This window comes from Lemur catta, chromosome 5 (genome assembly GCF_020740605.2).
Source record: "Lemur catta isolate mLemCat1 chromosome 5, mLemCat1.pri, whole genome shotgun sequence".
In the NCBI taxonomy this organism is placed as follows: Eukaryota; Metazoa; Chordata; class Mammalia; order Primates; family Lemuridae; genus Lemur; species Lemur catta.
This window is the reverse complement of record NC_059132.1, coordinates 35,565,022-35,590,559: the sequence shown is the minus strand read 5'-3', so window position 1 is coordinate 35,590,559 and position 25,538 is coordinate 35,565,022. Positions and strand designations below refer to the sequence as shown.

Genomic DNA, 25,538 nt, shown 5'->3' with positions numbered 1-25,538 from the left:
TCATAGCACGGCTCAATATCTGACTTCACTTTTTTCATGCGCTCTTAAAAAACGCTCCCTGGTAGCAAGGGCATAGCTGGGTGTGCTCTCACCCTCCTGTGACTCCAGAAGCCAATGGTAGGGCTAGTTCTCTCCCAGGTGGGAGCAGCAAGGCCTAGAGGGAGAGAGACGTATGCGGTCATGAAGCTGACACGCAGCACAGCCTGGCAGAGACCTATGACCTGGACCGGCCCTCCTTTGCTCTCCAGCAGGTTTGGAAACACTAAAGGACTGCAGAAACCAGGGAGTTTCTCCAACGTGCAGACATGTGTTCACTGTACCCGAAACATTGCCCCCCAGGCCTCAAGTCACAAAGGAACAGGGGCTGAATGCAGCAGCACCCCTCAGGGATGCCCTGGGCTCAGCTTCCCATGTGCCACTTCTGCCCTGTGCCCACCCCCGGCTATCCTGGGAGGCCAGCTGGGCGGGGCAGGCACCGGTGAGGCCCGGACAGGAAGCAGGAGCAGACTCACTCCGCGGGCTGGCAAGCGCGCGCTTTCACTCGGGCTGGGAGCCAGCTGGCAGAGGCCGCCGTGAGGCTCTGGGTGGGGGGCTGATACAAACACCCTGCAGTCGGGCCCAGACAGGGCCTCTCTGCCTGGCAAGGTGCCGCTGATGGTGGGCATCACTACCAGTGCCACAGAGGGCCCTGACCTGCCCAAGGATCTCACCCCACACGCTGGGGATTAGAGCACCAAACCAGGGCAACAGGCCTAAAACAAGAGGATAGTCAGCTCTCTAATGCCAACCCTGTAGCCAAACTCAGGATGGGCAGCCTTTCCAGAGAGAGGCTGTGAAAAGCCCTTTATACTTCCTAGTGCCACCTGGGCCAGGGCCAAGGCAAGGACGAAGCCCATCCACCCCGGACCCCGGGCCTCGCCCCTGGGAGAGCTGGCCAGGAGGCCTGGCGCCCACCCCACCACTCCCCGTAAGGAGGTCTCAGACTGCACCGAGCCCTCCAGAAGACAGACAGACTCCATGTGAGGGGCTCACAAGGTCTCAAACACAGATTGGCAGCCCCTGGCCCTATGTGGTCCACACAGCATGCTCTGTGTGGCCCAGTGTTTCTGGAATGAATTACTGACATTTCAACATCTAAAGATTTTACATGAAAATCCAGGCTTCTGACTTCTCTTTGGGGAGGGGGGAGGAGGAAGAATTGAGGATCTGGCCAGAGTGGGCCACCTGCATTCCTGCTAGATGACAGTCAGACAGACCTAGGTGGCAGCCACATCCATCAGACAGCTTGTGCTCTGCCACCGCCACAGTCCCCATCACTTCCTGTCGGCCACCCACACCTGTGCTGGTCCTTTCCTACGTCACCTTCATGCCTATTGAGGACACCCATGTTTGCCTGTGACTGCTTGCAAAGGACCAGGATTCAAGGCCCAACTCAAAGAACAGAAGTGGGATCTGCAGCTCGGGATCAGTCAGTCCCAAAAAATCTGATTGAGAACACCTGAGGGGCCGGGTCCAGGAATGCCCACAGCTCCGCACAGCCGGTGGGGACACTAAGGCCTTCCACTCTGCTGGCTCCTCTGCGCGTTTGACTCCACCAAAGTCACATCATCACACTGACCACAATCTACAATCCTATGGTCATCACAGCCACCAAGCCTCAATTCACCAGACACCCTCATTCCTAAGTTTCATAGGGACAGGATATAATTTAAGAAGCCATCTGATACCTGGTGTTTATTCCAAAACTGGACTCTTAGGGGATGTCCTGGGGTTTAAAGCCAAGCTCTGCCCACCCTCAGCAGCCTCCTTTGCCCATCTCTGAGAATGCCAGTCTGCCTTTGGCACGATGCCCAGTGGCTCCAGAAGCACCCACAGGGAGCCTGGGGAAGCTCTGGGTGCAGACTGGGAGATCAGGCCTCTCTACAGCTCCCCCACTCCCAGGCTGAGTGACCTGGGGCAAGTGACCTCACCTCTCTGGGCTTCCGTTGTCTCATCTTTACAATGGGTATTGCTCTTGCCCACTTCCCCAGTAGGCACACAGGAATCAGGTGAAGACAGGTTTGCCGACTGTCAATCCCACGCGGGGCTGTTTCGGCTCTGTGCCACCGACTGGCGAAGGGCTTAGCTGCGAGTCTTTGCTGGGTTTGTCCAGGCCGGAAGGAGGGACGTCAGGAGAAGTGTTCCCTGGCCTAGCACCGAGTGCGCCCTGCCTGCCCAGGAAACCAGACACGTCTCTGGTGTGTCTGTATAAAGCCTAATACTTCCAAAGGCCTGCTTCCTTCCACTCTGCCCACGGCATACCTGGTCTTGAGACGCCAAGTTTACGAGACTGCTTCCCTTGCCGTGATCTCATCTGGATGACCTCACCTTCTTCCCCTTCCTTCTTTATTTTCTTCATTAACCATTTCCTACAGCCTGCCCTCTGCCAGACCCTTGCGGGGCAGTTCTCACTGGTTTTGACTGCATAAAGATGACCAGAAGCTTCCAACCCCTGGGTTCACTCGGAAAGATTTTTCAGAATACAAACACACACACAGACACACACACATACACAGCCAAAAATCTTCCCGGCTGAGCCAAATTAAATACAGAGGCTTCTAGTTATTTCCATACGCACAAAATGGACTTAAATAAAGCAGTTCTCTGTGGCAGGCTCCAGCCTCAGAGCTGGGCCGGGCCCCAGGGACGCCCCGGGAGGGCCAGGCGGGAGGCACCGGCTAGGGAGGCTGGCCCTGGACAGAGTGTGGGCAGACAGATACTCACTGCACGGTCCGGCCGGCCTCACGGCCCACCCGGCCGGCCAGGGTCAGGGGTGTGGCCACCTCAGAGCCCAGGACACTCAGCCTTTTTTAGATGCACAGCAAAACTGAACGGAAAGTACAGAGATTTGCCATACACACCCTGCCTGGACACATGCACAGGCTCCCCCACCATCAACATCCCCATGAAAGTGGTCCATTTGTCACAACCAATGAACCTACCTTGACAAGGGATAATCACCCTACATTCAGGTCCACCCTTGGTATTGATGTAGGTACTATACCATCTTCCCATTTTGTGGAAGAAAAAACTGAGGCACAGAGAGGTACGTAACTTTTCCAAGGCCACATGACTCACACAGAGGTGAGGAGGGATGAGGGTGGCTGAGGCACTGGGTCATCCACCAATGGCCAGACCTGCTTCACACCTCCCTGCCTCTGCCATGCTCTCCACTCTGGGCAGGCCCAGCCCATCTGCCCTGTCTACTCACTGAACTCCCCTGCCCTGGCAGGACCCGCACACCCACTGCCCAGACCTGTGGCACAGCAGACACTAGGCTCCACTGCATTTACCCGACTAGCCCCGTCTGCCTGTGGCACCCAGCACGAGCAGGGGCACCGAAAGGATCTGGGGAACAAATGAAGTCTCAAGGTAGGAAATGCCGCCCCTCCCAACCTCCTGAAACTGCAACCCTGGCACACAGAGTCCCTGCCTGGAGACTGTCTGGTACTCAGCAGGCAGGAGCTGTGTGGCCTTGGCAAGTGACTTGGCCTCTCTGTGCCCGTTTCTCAACCACAAAATGGGGGCAGTGTCCACCTCACAGGGCTGCTGTGAGGGCTACATGATAACACACACAATCCTCAGCCTGGGGCCTGTCACCCAGCACGTGCTCAGGGCAGCTGCTGTCATTATCACAATATATTACCGCGTCCCCACATCGCGTGGGTGTCAGGGGACAGTGGGGCTGGAGGTTGGTGAGCAGGCCAGAGTGGAAAGAGGCCCACAGGAGCACCTTCCCTCAGAGGGAAGTGTCAGACCACCCGACGCAACACCAGAGTCCACACCTGAGGACAGCGAGGGGTGAATGACCGGAATGTGGTCACGCTGTGTTCAGAGGCAGCACTGGGGTGCCACGTGTGTTTGGTTTTAACTAAACTTGGTTTGAGGGCCCTCTATGTGCCAAGCACTGTGTTAGAAGGCGGGATGGAATAATATATCCATAATAAGGATAATAACTAAAATTTGTTGAGCACCTACCATGTGCCAGGCTCCAAACCGGGCACTGTGGGATGGCCCAGCCCTCAGCCCAGCCAGCCAAGACATGCAAAGATGAAGCAAGGGCTGAGGATGACCCGCACACTGCACAGAGCCCAAGTGCATCAGACGAAAGCATGGGGGAGAAGCAGGTGTGGGGAGGGCAGGTAATGCGTGTCCTCTGGAACTCGCTGGGTTAGAGGTGCCCACGGGGCCCCAGGGAGAGTTACTGAGTTGGCCATGGGATGTCAGGGCCTGGGCTGGAGCTAGATCAGAAGCCCCAGAATAGAAAAGATCATGTGAAGAGGGGAAGAGGGCCGGGCAGAGGCCTGGGAATCCCTGTGCTGAAAGGCAGCCCAGGTGGTAAGCAAGGTGAGGAGGGGCCAACGCGCCTGGGGCAGGTGCAGGTGTCACAGCCCAACTCTCCCATCTGGCAAGGGGAAACCAGAGGCAATAGTCAGGGCCACATGGGAAACTCAGCTGAGAGCCACAATCCTGCCCAGGGGACCCGATCTGATGGGACAGGCTAACAGCCCATCTCCATGGCCCCATCCTCAAGAGGTGCTGGGGTGACAGAGGAGAAGCAAATCCTTGTACCCTGACTCAGGGAGGCCCTAATGGGGCAGCCACAGGCCTGGCCTCCCCCGGTCACTTCCGGACACAGGGCCTCCCAAGCAGGTCGGGCATCACTTGGGCCCCAGGTTGGGAAACTGCTCCAATCTTGGAGTTCCTGAGTTGGGTCAACACAGCCAAGGGCTATTCAGGGGATGCTGTGGCCAAGCCCTAGGGACCCCCCCCCCCCCCGCCCCAGTGACATGATACCTCCAAGGCCAGAAATGATGCTGACCACGAGACAGGTCCTTGATTTAAAATCAACAAAATATCTGGGATTTGCTTCAAAATAATCCAGGGGCAATGAAAATTGTAGACCTTTCTCTCTACTTTTGTGTATGTTGGAAATTTTCTATAATAAAAAGTTAAAAATAATGCTAGGACTTTCCTATCCACATCAAGGCCAATTATCTTCTTGGGCCATTTTGCCATTTTTTGCTAAGTGAAAACAAATAAAACAAAAACTCCCAACCTTGAACATTTAACTTACAGCTCTGAGAAATCAGGGGCCCAGAGGGAGGAGAGAATTCACCCTTGCATGGCCACACCTCCCCTCCCCTAGCAGCAGAGGAAAGAGCGGCTTCCCCAAACACTTCCTTCCCAACCCACCCCACCTCACAGGACTAATGCACTGTGGGGCCTGCACAGGGAAGTAACAATAGCAATAACAATAATACCTGCAGTTAATACCAACTAGCAGGACCCATAGGAGCAGCTGGCATTTACTGAACAACTACTCTGTGCCTGGCACTCCTCCAGCTGCTTCTCATCCATCACCTGGAGGGAAGGGTCGTCCCAGTACTGTCAGGGAATTTAGAGGGTAGCTCTTAGACCCAGATGACTTCCTGGGGCTGGTAAACATGTTTTTAAGATTCAAGGCCACTGGGCGGAATTTCCAAGGGTCCTCCATCCACTATGCAAAATGGCAGTGCACCTCTGTACCCACCCCTAGTGGCTACACAAGGAACCCAGCCTAGCGGGGGTCCTGCGGGTTTGTGTCCCTCCTCTTCCTCGTCCCTCCCCCACCTTCTTTTGCTCCTCCCTGCCTCTGCCTCATCCTACATTCTAACAAGCCCAATCCCAAGCAATGTCAGGGAAGGGACAGGGGGCCTACACATTACCTGGAAGACCAAGTCCACATTCTGTAAAGCTTGAACATGTTATTTTTATTTTCTAGCCTCAGTTTCTTCATCTGTAAAACAAGAGTGATGCCAGCTATTTCACAGGGCTCTTGGGAGGCTGCGATCAGATCGGTATGTGTGAAGTCCACAGGCCACGCAGATGCTAGTGATGACGTTGTTGTTCTGTAGTCCTTTCCAGCCCCAGTCTCAATCGTGTGCCAACTTTAGACCACCAAGAACAGTTGGGGCTTTGCCCAAACCCAGCTGCACCCTCCTCCCCCTTCCTGCCAGCATGTACTGGGCACCTGTTGTATGTTCTACCCACACTGCCTCTCCCTCCACTGTCCCCATTTGACAGATAAGGATGCAGCAGCTCACAGAGGTGACCACTTTGCCCTGGCCACACATCCACAAAGGGGAAGAACTGGGATCCACACCAAGTTTCTCCAGCTCTATCCATTACAGCAAGCTGCCTCCCTCCCGCCGCCCTCCCTCCAGACAGACAGGCTAGAGAGGGCAGAGCAGTAAACTAGGGACCTAGGGCCAGGCTCTGGAGCTCTTGGCCTTAGGCATCAGAAGGAGCCCCAGGTAGGACCACGCAGCCAGAGTTGCCCAAAGCTCAGAAGCTCAGCACAGGCCAGCTGAGAACTCCAGAGGTACCCCAGGTCTGCCCCATGTGATACTGGGCTGGGGGCATCAGCCTCGATGCCCCCAACCGTGAAGTGTCCCCAGTCCTTGGGAAGTCTCTCCCTCACACACAGGACAGGCCACTTGCCCATCCTGTCTAAGAAATCTTTATCCTAGCCAAATTGCAAGCCATCTTACTTTGTAATTTTTCCAATCCACATGCAAAGCGATTTCATTAATACTCTTAACCATCCACTTCTTAGAGAGCTGTTTGGACGGCAGGCTACAAAGCACATACTAAAGTCTATGGGCTTAGTCACTTCCCACCGCATCTGCCATCTGTCACACCCTGAACAGCCCTGGGCCCTCTGACTGCTCCTCCTCCATCTCTCTGCCTCCCTCTCTCTTTCAACCCTGGCCTTGTCTGTGGCCAGAAAGATAAATGATCCACTCCCCTCTAGGAACACATCTCCCCAAACAAGCAATACAGTCCAGTTCTAGCACAGTCGAATTTCTCAGGTTTAAAATAACAGCTAAATGCTACCATTTATCAGGTGTTTACTATGTGCTGTTTAAGCACTTTATGTGGATTAATTCATTTAATCCTCACAACAACTCCACCAGCTCCTACTGTCATCCACATCTTACAAATGGTGAGACCGAGGCACAGATAGGCTAAGGAACATGCCCAAGGTCACAGAAGTGAGGAGCAGAGCTGGGTAAGGGTTATAGCTAGGGTTAGGGGTACAGGTAGTCTAGCTACAGAATCTGCCTCCCTAACCACTGAGCTAAACATCTTCCCTCTGCAGATGACTAAAGGGTCAAACTCTCACCTCTCTTTGCGTGGATGTGGAAACCGAGGCCCAGAGAGGGGACGCGAGGAGATGGATGGCCAGAGCCAGCGCTCTCTGACAGATGCCAAGGCTCTCAGGAGGGGGAAGGCCAGCAACCAGTCAGGGCCAGCGCTGGCCAGGCCTTTCTGGAAGGCCTCCTCTCAAAGGAGGGGAAACCTTTCAATAACCAGAATAAATAATAACAGTTATAACAAGTAACATCTACTGAGTGCTTATTATAATACTACAAAGCACTGTTTTAAATGTCTTACATGTATTAGTGCATTTGGTGATCACACCACCTAGCCTCCCAGCCAGAAATAGAAAAGCAAACACCATTTGCTTCTGTCTTTTAAACAGACGTCAGGACAAAGTATGCATGTTGGCAGACAGACTCCGATCTGGCCTGGGCAATAGGGGATTTCGGGAAAACCCTTCCCGCATGTGTGAATAAGAACTCCTCCTCCCAGCTGGGGACTCTTCCAAATTTCCCAGTTTATTAATAATGATCCCTCTTGCCCTCCCGTGGGATCAAGCTTAGCGCTGACATGCATGTGTGTCCTCCAGTAATGTCAAAGACCCTAGCCTTGGGTTCCCTCACCATGCAAAACCCATCATGTTCACACTGATCCCTCAGTAAATCAGGGGACAGTCAGCTTTTATCCTCAAGACCCCATTTCACAAAGAGTGTGGGCTGGGGCCGTGCACAGGATTCAAGCATGCTACTCTCAAAATGCTGCAAGCGCTGGTGACTGAAGGACTCTGTGCCAGAATACTGCTGGCGAATCTGGGGTGCAGCTCTTAGGGTCTGTGGGGGAAGAGACAAGACACCAGGAAAGCCCAGTGAGTTGTCACCAATCAGCTTGTACACTGGGACATTTGGGAACATTCTGGGAATCCTGACACCAGGGGATACCAGACACCTGTTCCGTGGCATGGGAAAGATGCAAAAGGCTCCATTTACAATGGTGACATATTTTGCCAAAGGCTATTTAATACTAGAGGGAGCAGAGCCTGGCTATAAAGTACATAGACCCTGAAGCCAGGTACACTGAATTCAAATCCTAACTCTAGCACTCACTTTGGGGCACAGAGACCCTGGGCAAGTCATGGAACCTTCCCCCATCTGAAAAATGGGCACCTTACTCATAAATTGCTTTGAGAATTAAGTACTTCACACAGAGGTAACTAAATGGCAAGCGTTGCTATTATTGTTACACCGACCTTTGAACAAAGAGGAAAAACCAATGTAGTCATAATTTCCCATCTTTACAAATGGGGAGGGGACTTGTGCTATGGTTCCACATTGGGGCCTTAAGTTCACATTAAACTGTCACTATGTCAGGAAGCCACAAACCGAGAAATAAAATGGAAAGAATGGGCCTTTCCATCAAGGAGCAGGAAAGCTGCAGCCATGTACAAATAAGGCATAAAAGATATTCAAATCATAACAACCAGGACACAAGAAGAGAGATTTCAGAGAGCCATGTGGGCTCTAGAAATCAGTCTTCAACCCCATAAATCAGCAATAAAGAAAGTGTGAGGAGCCACTGTAACTCAGCAGTAATTTCACAAAAGGGAAAAGGTGCTAATACTGATGATGGTGACAACAGCTGCCATTTGTCGGGCATCTGTATGCATCAGTCACCATGCAAAACTGCACATCCCCCCTAGAAGTTTCTTTTGGCCCCGTTTCATAGATGAGAAAAAGCAAGGCTCAGAGAGGGGAGGCAACATACCTGAAGCCACAGAGGTGGGAAGAGGCAGAGTCAGGGTTTTGTGGGACCCTCCCAAGTGCTCTGTGACGTGCACTTTCAAATTATTAACCTCGGTTCCTCCACATCTAGCCCAGGGCCTGGCACAGAGTAGTTGCTCAGTAAATGTTTGTTACATGAATAAACAAACACAGGAAAGTACAAGATTGGGTGCCCCTGGGTCACACACATCTCTCCAAAGAATAATGCACTCCTCCAACCCGAGGAGAGCCTACACGCATCCGTTCACACTTGCATTCATAGATGCATTCATTCACTGATGGCTGGCTGTGCCTAACACGTGGCCAGGTCCTGTGCTAGGCAGGCATCGGGCACAAGCCATGGGCTCAGGGCTTGGAGGGGCATTTGCTCCACTTGGGGTATAGCCACAGCAGCCAGGGCAGTGGCAAGTCCAGGTGGCACCATGCCATATTTCCACCATAATTGCCATCAATTTTCTCTCTGCATCAGCTCACACAGTGGGAACAGCCAGATTCTCTAAGGCCATGCCAATTAATTCTTCAAGAGCCTTAATGGCCTCTAAACTCATTAGGATTTGCTTTTGAGGACCAATGATAAATCACACTCAACAGCCTTTGAGCATCCCCCCCACCACACACACACACACACACACACACACACACACACACACACACACATGTCCACAGGAGACCCCTCCCCAGGCCTCCAGCTGGGTCCAAGCCTACCTGGCCTGTGCCATCATCTTGCCTCTGTGCTTACTGGGAGGATATTCCAAGTGTCATCATAATTCAAAGGAAATTTACAAAAGAGGAAGGAAGAAAATCCAGCGGGTCACTGGTGGTTGGGAAGAGCAGAGTGCTGACTTGAACAAATGCGGCATCTGACCAGAGGCCTGGGGCCGGCCAGCCCTGCATGCCTTTCAGACACACACATTCTCAGAGAACTTCTGTGAAGCAGTATTACCATTCTCTGTCACACAGGGGGAAACTGAGGCTCAGAGGGGCATGGTAACTTGCATAAACTCACAAAACTGAGCTGGGATTTGAAACAAAATCATTTGCCTCCTTTCTTTCCTGACACCCCAAGCTGCCCTGGATTCAGAGATTGTCCTGGCAAACCATGATTCCATGTTCTGCACAGTCCAGCCAGATAAAACCTGACACACACACATGTGCATGCACACACACATATATATACATACTGAGCTCCTGCTGTCTTGCATACCCTGTCCAATCCCTTCCAGAAATACCTATTTGCCCAGTCGTCACACTGCTTGATTATGGAGCTGTCAGTCCTGGCCATGTTTTTGAACCAAAGCTGTGTAAATATTAACACAACTAGTTCATAGTCCGACTTCCTTAAGCGAAAGCCTGAAAATCCTGGCAGGGCTGGCCGGGGCCTCCAGAGGCCTCCATCACAACATCTGGGTTCTCCTCCAGGCTCCCCTTGTGATATTCTGGCCCAGTCACTGGATTCAATGCCTTAGTGTGATCATTTAGAAAACGAGGGTAAGCTGAGTCCTGGGTTGCCAAGAGGCTCAAACAGCAAAGCATCAAAGAGCTGCAATGTGAGGTACCATGTGTGCCGGTAGACAGAAGCCTGCGCTTGCAGGCTGGTGCACAGTGGCATGGTTGGGACCAGGAGTGATTGTCTTGGGTTTGTTACAGACTGGGGGTCTCCTGAAGTTTCTGAAGCATGCTGGATTCCATCTGAGTTTAGACAAAGGGAGAGGGCCAGGTGGAAGGACTCTAAGTGGGGGGCAAGCTGGCCCCTGGAAGGCTCCTCAGCCCAAGGAGCACCTAAATTCAGCTTTCACAGGCCAGAGACTGGGCCGATTCTCTCCAGGCTTCCCCCAGGCTTCCTTTGGAACCACATACCCAATGCTCCAGAGCAAATGGGATCCACCTGCTCTGAGGCTCATGGGTGAACTGTGGGCTGCACCTGACGAGGGCTTCTCACTCTCCCAGACACCTGGCCCATGCTCTGGGACTTGGGGAGCAGCTGTTCATCACCAACCCAAACCGCAGAAGGATCCAAGTGAGCTTCTCTGCAGCTGGAAGATTTAGATCAGACACTTGGAGGGACATCTAATGAGAAAGAATACAGGACTGAGAAATATGCAAAAGAGGTGGCCTGGACATGCCAAAGGGGATGGTGATACTGGGGAGGTCCTAATGGAGGGGGAGAAAAACCCCTCAGTCCCCTTCAATTCAGGGGAAGGCGGGATGCAGCAAGGAGAGTATGCTGACTTGTTTCTCATGATTACCATGTTCCCCACTATACTGCTGGGTCCATGAGGACAAAGACTCCAAGTTCTTTTCATGGCTATGTCCCTGGTGCCTAAGGCAGGGACTGGTACACAGTAGGCGCTCAATAAGCCACAGAACCAGAACGCTCAATTCCAGTTTGCCCTCCTGCAATATGAGGATGCTGGTACCACAAGGATAAGAATGCAATGGAAATACCGAGGGGACAGCTGATGGACTGCGTACGGCCAGCCGCAGGCGTGTGTGGGATATGAATAATGTGACCCCCATTCCCAGACTGCTGCCACTGATTCCAGACAGATGGTCCTGCAGCTGCAGCTGCCTGGCCTCCACCCCAGATGCAAGGAGCAATAGGTCTTTGAGAACCTCCCCCACACCCCCACGTGGAGCCTCAGGCACAGAGCCCCAGGCCCCTGGGGTGAGGAGGGAGCAGAGGGAACACATGCACGGTCTCAGTGCAACTGCCAGACACGAGCTGCAAAATTTCTGAACTGAAAGATCAAACAGCTCCAGGTGGGCTTCCCTCAGGTGGGCCTAACATAAGCCAAATCAGATTGTCAACAAATCCCCTCAGCCCCACCCCCTGCTCCTTGGAGAGGCCTGCAGATAGCTCAGGGGGCAGCTGTGCTGGCCAGTGGAGAGAGGAAATCAATATTCCCAGCACATACACACACACTCCCTCCCGCTCTCTCCATAAACACGCCTGTGGAGGCTCACACAGCCGCCCACAGGCCCCCAATGCAGAAAAGCCCCGCTGACACGCCAGACTCCATCCCTGGCCACACCAGGTGCACACTTGTCACCCCGCACATAAACAAAGCCCCCTAACCCCACTAGCGGCGCCCCTCCTGTCTGCACTCAGTCACAAACAGCAGCCAAACATAAGTCAAACTCCTCTACTCCACATGCCACACTGCACTCCCAGGTGGCCCTGCCAAGCACATGGTACCTTACCCACAGCCGCTGGCCCGCCTGGGACACCCGCTCACTCCCAGTCCTAGATGGATCCCTCGTTCTTGCACACACTGGCTTGGGGTCTGACAGAACAGACACGTCGACCCAGAACAAGCCCAGGGTCTGGAACAAACAGGCCTCCTGGCGGCCTCTGCCCTGCCTGCAATCTGACTCAAGCCCGGACCCCCCTGGGCCTGCTCCCTCCGCCCAGCGCCCGTCCGCCGGCTGTCCTGGCCTTCGCATCTCACCCCTACCGGCCCACCCCGTCCCCTCCCGCGCAGACCCACCCGGAGCGAACTCGCGTCCCAACAGACTCTCGCTCCACACACACTGCGGCCCCCAGAGACCCCTTCTTCCCAAGGCACGCGCCACGCCCATCCTGACAGGCTCTCTCTCCGACCCACAAACTCGGTCCCGCCAGGTCCCCCACCCAGGCCCACACTGATGCGGACTCCCCGGCCCGCAGGCGCTTTCCCTCCCTCACACCGAGCGCCGCGTCCTAACTAACGGACCGCGCTCGCACGCCCGTTCCCGCAGCCTCCCTCGGCACGTCCCGACGTTCACACGCCCCGCAGGCAGCACAACCCGGCACCCCGCGAAACCCGGTGCCCCGGCTGGCTCGCCCCGCACCCCGGCCGCCCCTCCCGCCGCGCCCCCCCCGGCCGCGCCCCCCCGCACCCCGGCCGCCCCTCCCGCACCCCGGCCGCGCCCCGCCCGGGCCCTACCCGCTGTCGAGCTCCAGCTCCAGCAGGGACTGGGTCCTCTCCGAGTTGCAGTGCAGGCACCACATGGCGGCCGCAGCGGCAGCGGACGGAGCCGGGCGCCCGGACCCAGGCCCAGCCGAGCGCCGCCGACTCCCGCCGGCGGCCGCCGGATCCCGGGCCAACACCCGGCTCCCGGAGACCCGACGCCCCCCACGCGACCACGTCGGGTCTCCCCGCTCAGAGTCCGCCGGCTCCCGCCGCTCCCGGCCCGAGTGCGGCCCCAGGCCTGCCCAGCACGCCCCTCCGCCGCCGCCCGCCGGCCAAGCGCAGCGCGACGCCGGGCCGGAGGAATGTGGCCCGGAGGGGGCGGGGCGGGGCCTGAGGCTGGGGGCGGGGCCTGAGGCTCGGAGGCGGGGCTGCGCGGAGTCGCGTGGGAGACAGAGCGCAGGAGGCGTGGCCGCGCGGAGCCGCGGGGGTGAGCGCAGGGTTGGAGTCCCGGGCTGAGGCCTCCCGTCCCGGAGCATGAAGCCCTCTTGCTGGAAGGAGGACTCTGCGCGCCTCCATAGCCGCGCCTCCCCCCCCCCCGGTGGGCGCACCAATAAAGACCAGGCGCCAAACCACCCGACCAGAGCTTACTCTGCTGCCGGCGCCAACCTCCGCCTTTCTTGACTTTCGCTTCAAAGACCAGACCACGTGATTCTGGAAAAGGGAATGGGCCCCATCCTGAGGCTGGGGCCATCCTTTTGGGGGAGGATCGATGGAAAGTTGCTTTTCCCACCCAACCCCCTGCCTTCCTCCCACCCAGAGACCTTTCAGGCACCCGTGGCAGGTGTAAGGTAACACTAATTAGCGTTTTAGAGCTCTTTACCCATATTTGGTCTTCAAGGCAACATTGTGAACTAGGTGGACTTACTCCTAGTTCCATTTTACCAATAAGTGAACTGAGGCTCAGCTTAATCGAGTTAACTCACAGAGGCCTGTCCTGCCCTCTCCCAGGCTTCCCTACTGTAAGCTCTCCAGGCTTGTTCTCTATTTGCATGTTTACTTGTTTATGATCTGTCCTTGGCTCCATGAAGGCAGGTGCAGTGCTCAGCACCCAGGCTTGTGGAATGCCCAGATGTGCTTGGCAGACAGCAAGCACATAAAGATACAACCAAAACCCCACCTGTCCTGGGCTGCCCACCTGCAGGTCCATCTCCTGAGGGCAAGGCAACTGGCAGGTCTGCGGGAGTCAGGAAGCGGCAGGAAGCCACTAATGCTGGGGCATCCTCTTATGCCCTTTTGAATCTTTCATTTGGAGGGGGTCAGTGAGGGAAGTGGGCTGGGCTGGCCCAGCTTTCGGCAAGGGAGGGCAGTACCTAGAGCCAGTTTGGAGCACCTGGGTTCCCTGGCAAGAGTCTGAGCAGGAGCCCAGTGCCTCTCTCACAGCCCATCTCCACATTCCTCCTCTCGGCTTGCCATGTTTGCTACATTAAAAATAAATAAAGACACAGAATGGGAACAAATATTTGCAAACCATATATCTGATAAGGGTCTAGTATCCATACTATATAAAGAACTCTTACAATAAAAAGGCAAATAGCCCAAATTAAAAATAGGCAAGGGATTTGAGTAGACATTTCTCCAAAGAAGACATGCAAATGTCAATAAAGACGTGAAGAGATGCTCTCAACCTCACTAATCATTAGGGAAATGTAAATCAAGAGCACAATGAGATACCGCTTCACTCACACTCACTAGGAAGGCTGTAATCAAAAAGATAGGTAACAGTATACACAGAGTGTTCTGGAAGGAGAGGACCACTGGGCTGCACTGCTCAAAGACTATGGCCTCATCTGACATCTGTCTTCCTTGAGGGGGCAAGAAGTTGGGAAGGGACAGAATTGAAAAAGACCAGTTGTGGGGGTGGGGGCTGCAGAAAACTTCCACCCCAGTCGGAACTGCCCTCTAAAAATAGGCTGTAATGAAGCCAGGAGAATTCTCCCAGCCCAGCTGCTGCTGCAGCACTCCAGACACAGGCTCCAACGGCCTCATGATCCAGATTGTCCAAGAATTCCAGGCACTTCTCCAGGCCAGGGCCCTCCTGCCCACCAGGATGGTCCTGGCGACATCGTTCTGGCTGGGATTTAGAAGAAGGGACTTGAATTTCCCAGTTAGCATTTGGAACACCAGACGGTGGAGTCCCTGGAAACCCAATGACTCTTTTTTTCTTTTTTTTTTTTTTGAGACAGAGTCTGTACTCTGTTGCCCGGGCTAGAGTGAGTGCCGTGGCGTCAGCCTAGCTCACAGCAACCTCAAACTCCTGGGCTCGAGTGATCCTCCTGCCTCAGCCTCCCGAGTAGCTGGGACTACAGGCATGCACCACCACACCCGGCTAATTTCTTTCTATTTTTTTAGTAGAGACGGGGTCTCGCTCTTGCTCAGGTTGGTCTTGAACTCCTGAGCTCAAATGATCCACCCGCCTTGGCCTCCCAGAGTGCTAGGATTACAGGCGTGAGCCACTGCGCCCGGCCCCAAATGACTCTTGATTCTCTTGTTTTGTTTTATCTTCCTGAAAAGTGTGCCTCTTGCTCCTGCTCAGTTAACTGCCTCACAGATTAATAATTTAGGGAACTGAGAGCAGGAGCGAGAAAAGTTCCAGCCTAGAGAGACAGAGAAGGCCAATTTTTCTGCTGAAATGCCTAGACTTGGCAGAACCCTTTCATGTACTATTTGGGCAAATTGCTTAGCCTCTGAGTCTCAGTTTCTTTACTGTAAAATGTGGCTCATCAGCTACCTCTAGCCCAGCTAATTCACTGTGCTATTTAATTTAATTTAGCAAGCATTAATTAGTGCTTACTCTCTCCCTATCTTCCCCTCAATGGGGAAACATTGCTGTGACAGGTATCTCCCAGTATGGTGTTATAACAGTGGAGGAAAGAGCCTGTAATTCTGCCCCAGGAGAGGCTCTAATGATGAGGGGACATTTTGAGTTGGGCCTTGAGGGATGAGTAGGAGCCCCAAAAGTCATGGAAACATTTAGTTATGCTATATGGTCCTGGGTTTTAGTCTTGAGCTGCTTGCCTTGGCCCATTTCACATGCTACAACCTGACTTCGTCTCCACCCCCTGGCTACCGACAGCTTCCTGTCTTTCCACAGCCTCCCTGCTCTCCTTTGACAGACCTGGCACCCTACTGAAGCCCAGCCTTTGCAGCCTTTCCCCAAGCTGTCCAAAAGAAGTCCAGCCCTTCCACACAACCGGCCTCAAGACCTGTGGCCTGGCCGGGCGCGGTGGCTCACGCCTGTAATCCTAGCACTCTGGGAGGCCGAGGCGGGTGGATCGCTCGAGGTCAGGAGTTCGAGACCAGCCTGAGCGAGACCCCGTCTCTACTAAAAATAGAAATAAAAATTATCTGGACAACTAAAAATATATATACAAAAAATTAGCCGGGCATGGTGGCGCATGCCTGTAGTCCCAGCTACTCGGGAGGCTGAGGCAGTAGGATTGCTTAAGCCCAGGAGTTTGAGGTTGCTGTGAGCTAGGCTGATGCCACGGTACTCACTCTAGCCTGGGCAACAAAGCAAGACTCTGTCTCAAAAAAAAAAAAAAAAGACCTGTGGCCTGGATCTGGGCCATCGCTCCAGCCTTCCCTCTCCTCATGCTCTCGGTGTGCATCCACACCTCCAGCAATGCTAAGCCGCTTTCTGTTCCCCAAACTCCCCACTGTGTCTGCTTCAAAGCTAGGACCTTGGGTTTCAGCTTTTGATGACACTTCTCCCAGAAAGCCACACCTGACCAGGCCCTAGTCTAAGTTAGCTCTCTTCCTACACGCTGCTATGGTTTAAATATGGTTTGTTTGGCCCTGCCAAATCTCATGTTGAAATTGGATGCCCAATATTGGAGGTGGGGCCTGGTGGGAGGTGTTTGGGTTGTAGGGGCAGATCTCTCATGAATGGCTTGGTGCCCTTCTGATGGGAGTGAGTTCGCACTGTTAGTTCCCACAAAACTGGTTGTTGAAAAGAGCCTGGCACCTCCCTCCTCTCTCTCTTGCCGCCACACTCTTGCCATGTGATCTCTGAGTACCGGCCCCCTTCCCTTCCCCTTTGCCTTCTACCACGAGTAGAGGCAGCCCGAGGCCCCCACCAAAAGCTGATGCCGACGCCCTGCTTCTGTTACAGTCTGCAGAACTGTGAGCCAAATAAACCTCTCTGCCCACGGGCACAGACATGAACGCCCTAGGGTAGTAGCTGTTTGAAATAGCAGAAGTCGGGGAGGAAACACACAAAGCCTCTCAATAGGGACTGCTTAGGTAGATTGTGTTACAGTGCTCCACAGTGTCCCATGTTAAAAAGATGGCAGCAGCATTGTACATACTTATAGGAAAAGATCTGAGATACAACATTGAGACAGAAAGTCCAGAAAAATGTGAAATGCATTTACAATAAAATCTATAGAACACTAGTATGTTTATGTGGGATTGTACAAGCATAGACTATTTCTTAAAGGAGACTCAAGAAATAGGTACAAGTGGCTGCCTATGGGAAGGGAAACTGGGGGGGGGGGGCGGTCCAGAGATTCCTGGAGACAGGCCTCTGCCCCCTAAGTTTAAGGTTTAGTTGGGACAGGGGCAGGAAGGAGAATGGAGGACTTTTTACCTCTATGCCCTCTTATGAGTTTTCAAATTTTTAAACGTGTTTATTACCTTTAAATAAAGCCAGTGAAATAAAGAAATCAATAAAAGGCATGGTCATCCAAGGAACTGGAGGTCTTCTAACATCTAGGAGGCTCTGAAGCCCCTCAGAGCTAGTCCAAAAAGACCTCAAATTCTAGGCGGTACTTCAGCCACCTCTTTGGGCACTCCAGGTTTGAGGAGGATATGTCTCACCAACAGCCGTGACAGTCATCAGAGGTATGTCGGGGCCCATTTTGAGCTTCCCACTCAATGTCTGTTGTCACGGCCCTGTTACTGTTCAGCGTACTGACATGAACATGCCATGCCATGGGCCAGAACACTGGTCCAGGAGGAGGCTCTGTGACCGTCCCTTAACCCCAAAGCCTCATTTTAGAGACAGGGAAACAGAGGCACAGAGAGATGAAGAGATGTACCCCAGGTCGTGTGGCCAGGTACTAGAAACACACTGGCTCCAGGCTTCAGGCCTCACTGGCCACACTGCCAGGCTGGCACCACTGGGCACTTACTGGGCCAGTACAGCACTCGGCTTGCAGTGGGCGAGTTTCCAGACCATCATTCCAACCCAAACACAGGAGTGGAACTTGTTCACACGGCTGTTGGATGCAGTGAAAAGCCAGACAGCCGCACGGAACACAGAACGCTGCAGAGCGACACCTCAGGGTAGCCAGTCAATCTCACAGAAGAGAAATGTTTCCAGATAAATAAAGCTGTTCTTATCAAGCGCCAAAATATTTTAAAATTTCATCCACATTTCACAGAAACCACTTGCAAATTTGGGACTTCCCTAAGTCTCCCTAAACAAAGCAACTTACTTTGGGAGGCTGGGGCCACGCTGAGGTGGTGTGGGCCTGTCAGCCCGCAGGAGGCTGCTGCCCTGATCCCCGCCCCCCACCGCCCCCTGCACCGACCCGCCCAGGCACAGCGTGGTGGGACCCCAGCCCCTGCTCGCCCCGAAGCCTCACTCCCGCTCCACTCCCCACCACATGGCCACACCCAGGAGGCACCTGCACCTCCTCACCCCGGTGCCTTTGCTCATGCTGTTCCCACTTCCTGGGAACCTCCTACTCCACTTGCCAGCCTCGGGGCAAATATTCCTTTCTCTATGAAGCCTCGCTAGCACCTCCAACTCTCAGGCAGAACAAGAACCCCTCGACTAGACTCTGGGGACAAGGGTGGGGACAACGGCTCTCCATCTCTCCTGGTGGTGGGGCCCAGACACTGCCACTGATCTGTGCAACTGGCCTGGGTCCAGACACCTACCACAGCACCAGGGGAATTCATCCCAACCACAGTGGTACCTGAGCTGGCCAAGACCCAGGCCATGACAGTGAGATTCAAGCGGCCTTAAGGTTAGCATGTCCTAGAATGGTAGAGCCAGCAGGAGTCACTGTGGCCCGGTGTTGCCTGCCCATTGTTCAGGCAAGGGACTGGGGCACAGCCAAGGACTGGCCATCTGTCTTCCTTTCCATAGCTCCTTCTCCACTGCTTTGACAAAAGAAGCCACAAAACGAGGAGAACTGTCATGGTTTGAGGTTATCAGGAGGCTGTTATTTTCTGGAGTCTTTAAATAAACGATAAAAGTTCGCTACAGCTCTTATTATGCCAACAGTGGACAAAAGGACTAACACAGCCTGTGAGGAATCGTGGGTGAGAGCCTCGGGGAAGGACTGCAATAACAGCCTGAAGATGGAACACAGAGTCCGATGCGAGGACAAACGAAACCCTGTGCAAGTGCAGGGTGGCTCTGCGGGAACTCTGAGGAGCCTGGCTTATGATGGGTACTCAGTGACAGAGGAGGGTTGTCACCTCCTCTGAGAAGCCCTCCTGGCCTGGATCTCCAGAGCACTTCATGCTTCCAGGTCCTCAGTGCCCACTGCACCCCTGCCACACAGTGGGTGTGGTCAAAGTGAAGAAGGTGCCAGCACGGGACCAGAATGCACTCACCGCACCCCTCTCCGGTCTGGGTAGACCCCATCGCTCCCAGTCTCCCTGCCGGGGCCACCCAGGTGATCCGGACTGCTTGTCCTAGAGTCCAGGGGGCAAGGCCTGTGGAGAATAGGCCTGTGGCTTCTGAAGGCAGCTACTTGAGTTATGTGTCTCTCTTCAAGTGGAAGGGAAATGGCCATTTGCCGCCTTCCTGCAGGACTCAAGGGGCCAGATGACTTCAGGAAGAAATCTAGCTAAGCCACTGCTCCATCGGGGAAGGGCCCTCCCCTGACCCTCCCCCAAGTCACACTGCTCACCACTGTTCCCATCCATGTGCCCTGCCAGCCCCAGTAGACAATCAAAATGCCCCACTTCAGCCCTTCTCAACCTTCAGCCCCTACTCAACCTTCTTTCCCTGGCAGGTGGCCCACAGTGAGATCCTCAGGGAGGTAGGAGTCTGAGCCACAGACACGTGCTGAGTGGGCTCAGCCCTCCCTGAGAGACAGCTCCTGGAACGTGGCTCTGGGCCAGTGCAGGTGGAGCCCCTGTGCCCACCCTCTGTGCCCCAGATGGAGCCCAGGCCCCCCAGTCCCCACCCCAGATTGAAGACACAGGCATGAGGCAGCAGGCCCAGCAGACATCCCAGCCCTCTGTGTGACCTCGGGCAAGTCACTCCACTTCCCAGGCCTCAGTGTCTTCAGCCTCAAAGGGGCGGGGGGGGGGAGGGGCAGTGCCACCTTCCTTGCAGGATTGGCGTGAGGCTTGGCACGGACACCCATAGCTGCCTGTCCAGGCCGGGCACATGGCAGCCCTCAGAGCCTGCAGGTCCCTCCCCTCCTTCACTGTGGCCCTGGCACCTTGCACTGGGGCTAACGCACAAGAGGAGTCAACATGTGCAGAATGAATAAGTGCCCTTTCCAGCCACAGGCTGCTTCCCACAGTGGGGACACGCATGGCTTGGGCATCTGTTGGTATCAAATCCCAGCTCCCCCACATACTGGTGTGTGATCTTGAATCTTGAGCACGTGGCTTGGTCTTTCTGAGCCTCCTTTCCCACAGCCTTGCCTCTCCTCAGCCCTTCCTCAAGCCTGGGGACTGTTCCCACTCGTCAGCCATGGCTCTTCTCAGGGCACAGACCTGGGCTAGGCACTTGACAGGAGTGGCCACATTTAATCCTCCACAACTCTCCATTTTACAGACAAACTGAGACTCAGGTTGAGTAACTTACCTAAGGACACACAACTAATGCCTGGCTAATCAGGGATTTGAGCCCAGGTCCATTTGGCCCCCAAACCATGAACTTGACCATGAAGCTAGACCCTCTACCAGTCCCTTCTTCCGCCATACTCAGGGTGCTTACTGAACACAGGTGCTGTGCTAAATGCATCATGTGTGTTCTCATTCAAGCCTCACAATGACCCTCTAAGGTAGGGACTATTATTACTATCCTCATCCTCTCATCCAGAAAAGAAAACTGAGGCTCAGAAAGGTGAAGGAATTTCTTTGAAGGCAAAGAGCTCATAAGTGAAGGGTCGGAACCCAGGGCTGTCTGAGTCGCAGGTCTATTCTTACATCACTGCTCCATTTGCCTTCAAGGTCCAGCTCCCAGAGACCCCTGCAGGAGACAGTCTCCCCTCTTGGCTGATATGCGAATAACAAATGCAACCCACACCTGCGCCCCAAAGCCTGTGGAGTCAGACTCTTGGCTCTGTCCCCTTCTTGGCTGTGTGGCCTTGGGCATCACCTCTTTGAACCTCAGTTTCCTCCTGTATAAAATGAATAATCATACGTGAGATACCAGTGCTGGGCCTTTGGAGTGTGCTCTGCCCACACTCAGCCTGCTCCCAGGGCCCCACTGATAAATCCCCATGCCATCCTCTCCGCTGTCCTTTTAGGTGTGCCTTCCTGGGGACAGCAGGAAGGGAGCAGCAGTGGTCAGTCCCCAGGAATGACTTAGGTTTCTGCCAGCTCTCCTGAGACCACCCTGGAAACCCAGGGGGAGTCCTGGGGGAGGTGGTCCTTGCCCTATCCCCATCTCTCCCCCAGCCGCCCACACCTCTCTCCATTCCTCCCTCCACAAGCACATCCTTGGGCCGAACCAAAACTCAGAGGGCCCCTTGCTATGAGCCCCACCCGGGAGCCTGGGACAGGGAAGAATTAAGTTCTGCAGCTTCCAAGCCCCACTCCAGCCTACAGCCTGGGAGGGAAACAAAGCCCTATCCGTGAAGAGCTCTAAGGCAGTGCACATACGTTCTAACAGACAATGACAATGGAGGGCTGGTCACTGTCACTTTCTTCTGGGGTCCTTCCCCGACACCACCAGGGTAAAGCACATGCCCATTCTCTCTCTCATCCAGTCCCTTTAAAGCCCCTCTCACAGTCTGTAATCATCTGGCTTAATCGCTTGTTTACCGTCTGTCACTTCCACCAGAATGAAGCTCTGTAACTTTGTTCCTTAGTCACTGTATCCCCGGCATCCAGATGGATCCTGGGCTACAGTAGGTGCTCAGTAAATGTCTGCTGCATGAATGAGCCAGGTTCATTTTGGTTCACAGACAACCAGAGCGCTGGGGCAGGTCCCCTTCTCTCTCCTCATTCTCACCCTTGTCTCATTCATCCCAAGCCAATGCCTCGCATCCTCACCCCGTGTTATATCGCAGAGAGATTCCGTAAGGGTCCAAAACCTGTTTTTCAAAAACACTGATTCTCCTCTCCAGTGTGCTAGGAGAGCCCAGTATTTAAAGGAACATGTTAGCTAAAGATTTCATAAAAAGGAGGCATCCCTTGGGCAAAATGAATGGCCATGCCTGACATACTTGGGTATCCTTCCTAGCAGCTGTACTTATACCGAGGCTCATCTGCATATTAAAGCAGGTGGAGAAACTAAGGAAATATAGGAAACAAACATAGAGAGAATGCGGCAAGAACTTGCCCTACAGAACACCTCACCTGGACCTCACTGGCTCACCGGCTCAGATGCTGTGGCGGGGCTGGGTCTGCAGGCTGGGTAGCTGTTAGGAAAGCAGCTTGTTTATTCTTAAGTAATGAGTTCACACCAAAGAACAGCTACCAAGGGAGTTCAGGGCCTCTGCCGTAATGAATAGACATGTTCATCTGTAGTAAGTGCTGGGGTCGCCTGTTTTGCAAACGGATGCCATTAAGGGCTCCCAAAACAACGGCTTCTCTTAAGTGGGTTAAACATTCCTCTCTGCAATCTTCTTTATGTTATTGATTTAAATAACACCTCCTTTTTTCCCAGTGGGAGGAAGTCTTCAACCGACTGAAGTCTGAATCAGTTAGCTTGACCCAACTCCACTGATTCAGCATTAACGGAGGCAGGACGTGTGTGCCATGTGAGTCGTCACTGGAATGAGCCAGTGACGGAGAACGTGTGCGTTCCTGAATGTGCGCAGTGACTGCCCCAGCGTCATCACCACCTCCTGTGTCTCAGGGGCTGAACACATGGGCCCTGCCCTCAGAAAGCGTGGCTGGGTAAGGGAGTGGAGGCCACTCACAATTGGAGCCAGCCCCGTTTCTACTGGAGTCACGCAATCTTGACAACGATTCTATAAGGTGGGGCTTGTTTTCCAGTTTATCACAGAGAACCTGAAGCCCCGAGAAGGTAAATAATTTGCCCTAACCTGGGATTAGAACCCAGCAGGCTGACACTCAGCCTGTGTTCTTTGCATCCCAACAGTGGTTCTCAAAGTGTGGTCCTAGGAATAGCAGCAGTAGCAGCAGCCTCAGCTGGGAGTCACTAGAAATGCAAATTCTCACCCTCCAGATGATTCTGATACCTGCCACAGTTTGAGAATCCTTGCACTACAGCAAGCCACTAAAGCCACTAAATGCAGTAAGAGGAGCAACCTGGCAGAGAGGCAGGGCCAACTGCTATTAATACCTGGTGGAGCAGACATTCCAGGAAGGCTTCCTGGAGGAAGTGATGCCTGTCTTGGGATTTGTGGCATGAATGGGAATTCAGTGGGTGGCCAATCAGGAGAGGCGCACTCTGGGTATAGGGAACGGCATGGGTAAAGGCTTGGTGAGCTTGGGAAAATACGATCATAGTTCTGCATCTCTGTGGAGCATGAATTATGGGGAAGGGTGAGAATGGGCAGGAGCTTCCGCTCATGGGAGTGTGTGGAGGGTGGGAGTGGCACATAGCACCCGCACACCAATTACTTGGCATTCTTCGTTCTCGTGAAGAAATTTTACACCTGCTCCATAAATGATAAGCCAGCCTCACTGAGCCTAAGTTGAATCTTCCCACGGAAATAAATCAACAGAAACAAACACTGTGGTAAACTCCTGCTTAGATCCTGTTATCAGCAAAAGCCCTGCGCTCCAGGCTCCAGAGATTAGCACGTACAGAAAACCCATAGGACAGAAGGCCACCAACGAAACAGAAGAAGCATGCTTTTATATCCTGACAGGGACTGCGATACGAGAAATAGTGCTAAATGGAAAAAGTTAAGCCGAAGAATGCTGTATTTGGGTTAAAAAAAAAAAGGGGAGGAGGGAATACACACATACACACACACACTAATGGAAGGTATCTCTGGACAGTGGCCACCTCTGGGGAGGGGCATGGGGCTGGGGGAGGGAGTGACTCTGCTCATCATGTCCCCTTTTACATCTTTAACTGCCGAACCATGTGACTCTATCACTCCCTATACAATAAATAAGTACAGTTAAACTTCTGGGGTAACACAGACACAGTCAACAGCGGTGCTTTTGTCTGGGTATCATCAGAAGGGCTAGGAAGGCACTGCAAGGACAGGAACGCTCTCCTGGCTCCACGAGACGTGTGTGTCACCAAGTCCACGCCCCACCTGTGGCCTGGGTCTCACACTGCCTGACACCCTGCTTGGTGGGTAACAGGGATCTGGGAATCCACTTTGTGCAAACACGAAATGACTCCGTGGCCACCTGGGTTGGGGAGGGCGGCCTGGTGCCAGGCAGGCCAGGGGGAGGCCTCAACGTGCTGCTCCCTCTTCCTGGGAGCAAGGCTTGACGGCTGCCCCACTGCGTGCCTGCTGCGTTGTGCAGAGAGGAGAGGCGCTCAGACCCCCAGGGAGCACCCCCGGCACGGACGTTACCTTGTGCCACCCTCCCAGCATCCCTTGAGGTGGGCTCCGTTACCATCCATAAGGAAACTGAGACAGAGAGAGTTAGATGGCTCACCTCACGGCAGAGCTGGGAATCCACCCTGTGCGCTGACACACTGGTGAAAATGTCTAGGAGCCTCTGAGCCAAGTTGGCCTTGGCTAGTGAGAGGACATGACCCCATGAACTAAGAGAGTTCAACCCTGAGACCCAGACCAGACCACGCCTGCCTCCTGGAGTCGAACCACAAGGAGCACCCTTATGCGACAATCCACAGACAATTTTGGTTTCTCAAGCAATTTCCATAAATGACTGTAATTTATGTGTTAATAGCAAAGATATCAAGGTTTGGAATCCCTTGGAGTGCTAGGAACACAATTTGTAATTATGAGCACGCAACAATTTGTTCAACATGCCAGCTATGTCCACAGTAATTACCACCCTGGTTAAGGATAATTCTACATTTAATGCACCACTGTGCACATGGATGGAAGGACGGGTAAGGGGCTGGGCTTGGACCGCGGCTGTGTTCCTCACTTCCTCCAGAGCCTTTTATCTTCCTAAGGGGCCTCCTGTTCTCCGCTGCAATGGGTCTCATTCTGGTCCTTAGGGTGTTCAGACCTGGTGAGCCTCTCACGGGCCAGGCCTGCCTGCAGGGATCCAAGTAGGGCCAAGCGGGCACTCCTTCCTGGAGGAAGCAGTGTGACAACCACAGCCATCCTAGCTGAACCTGCTTCCTGCCTTCAAGAGAGACTGTGTTCCGAGCCTGCTTCCTTCTTTACCGGGCAGTCCAAGAAACTAGCCTGCTAAATGTTATTTGCAATCAAGGGGCTCTAGTTTCTGCCGCTTGGCTTCCATTGGCGACTAACCGTATTCCACGGATGGGATGGTTGGCTGAACTATAACAGCAGTGGCAGTTGCTGCCATTTCTCCAGCACCAATTCTGTGCTGGGTGGTCCCCTGG

At 53.8% G+C, this 25,538-nt stretch overlaps 1 protein-coding gene across 7 annotated transcripts in view; it reads right to left on the bottom strand.

Moving 5' to 3' along the window:
* Nucleotides 1-25,538, bottom strand: part of IQSEC1 (IQ motif and Sec7 domain ArfGEF 1) — a 169,332-nt gene that overhangs the window by 55,978 nt on the left and 87,816 nt on the right. Inside the window, exon 1 of one of the 7 annotated variants that reach the window (XM_045551501.1) lies at nucleotides 12,890-13,230. The exons of 5 other annotated variants lie outside the window; for them this stretch is intronic. In XM_045551501.1, the coding sequence (XP_045407457.1) occupies nucleotides 12,890-12,954 (65 nt within the window). In that variant the 5' untranslated portion in view covers nucleotides 12,955-13,230. Of the gene's footprint in view, nucleotides 1-2,981; nucleotides 3,079-12,889; nucleotides 13,231-25,538 lie in introns of those variants that run through there. One more of the 7 variants, XM_045551505.1, reaches the window with a different exon arrangement.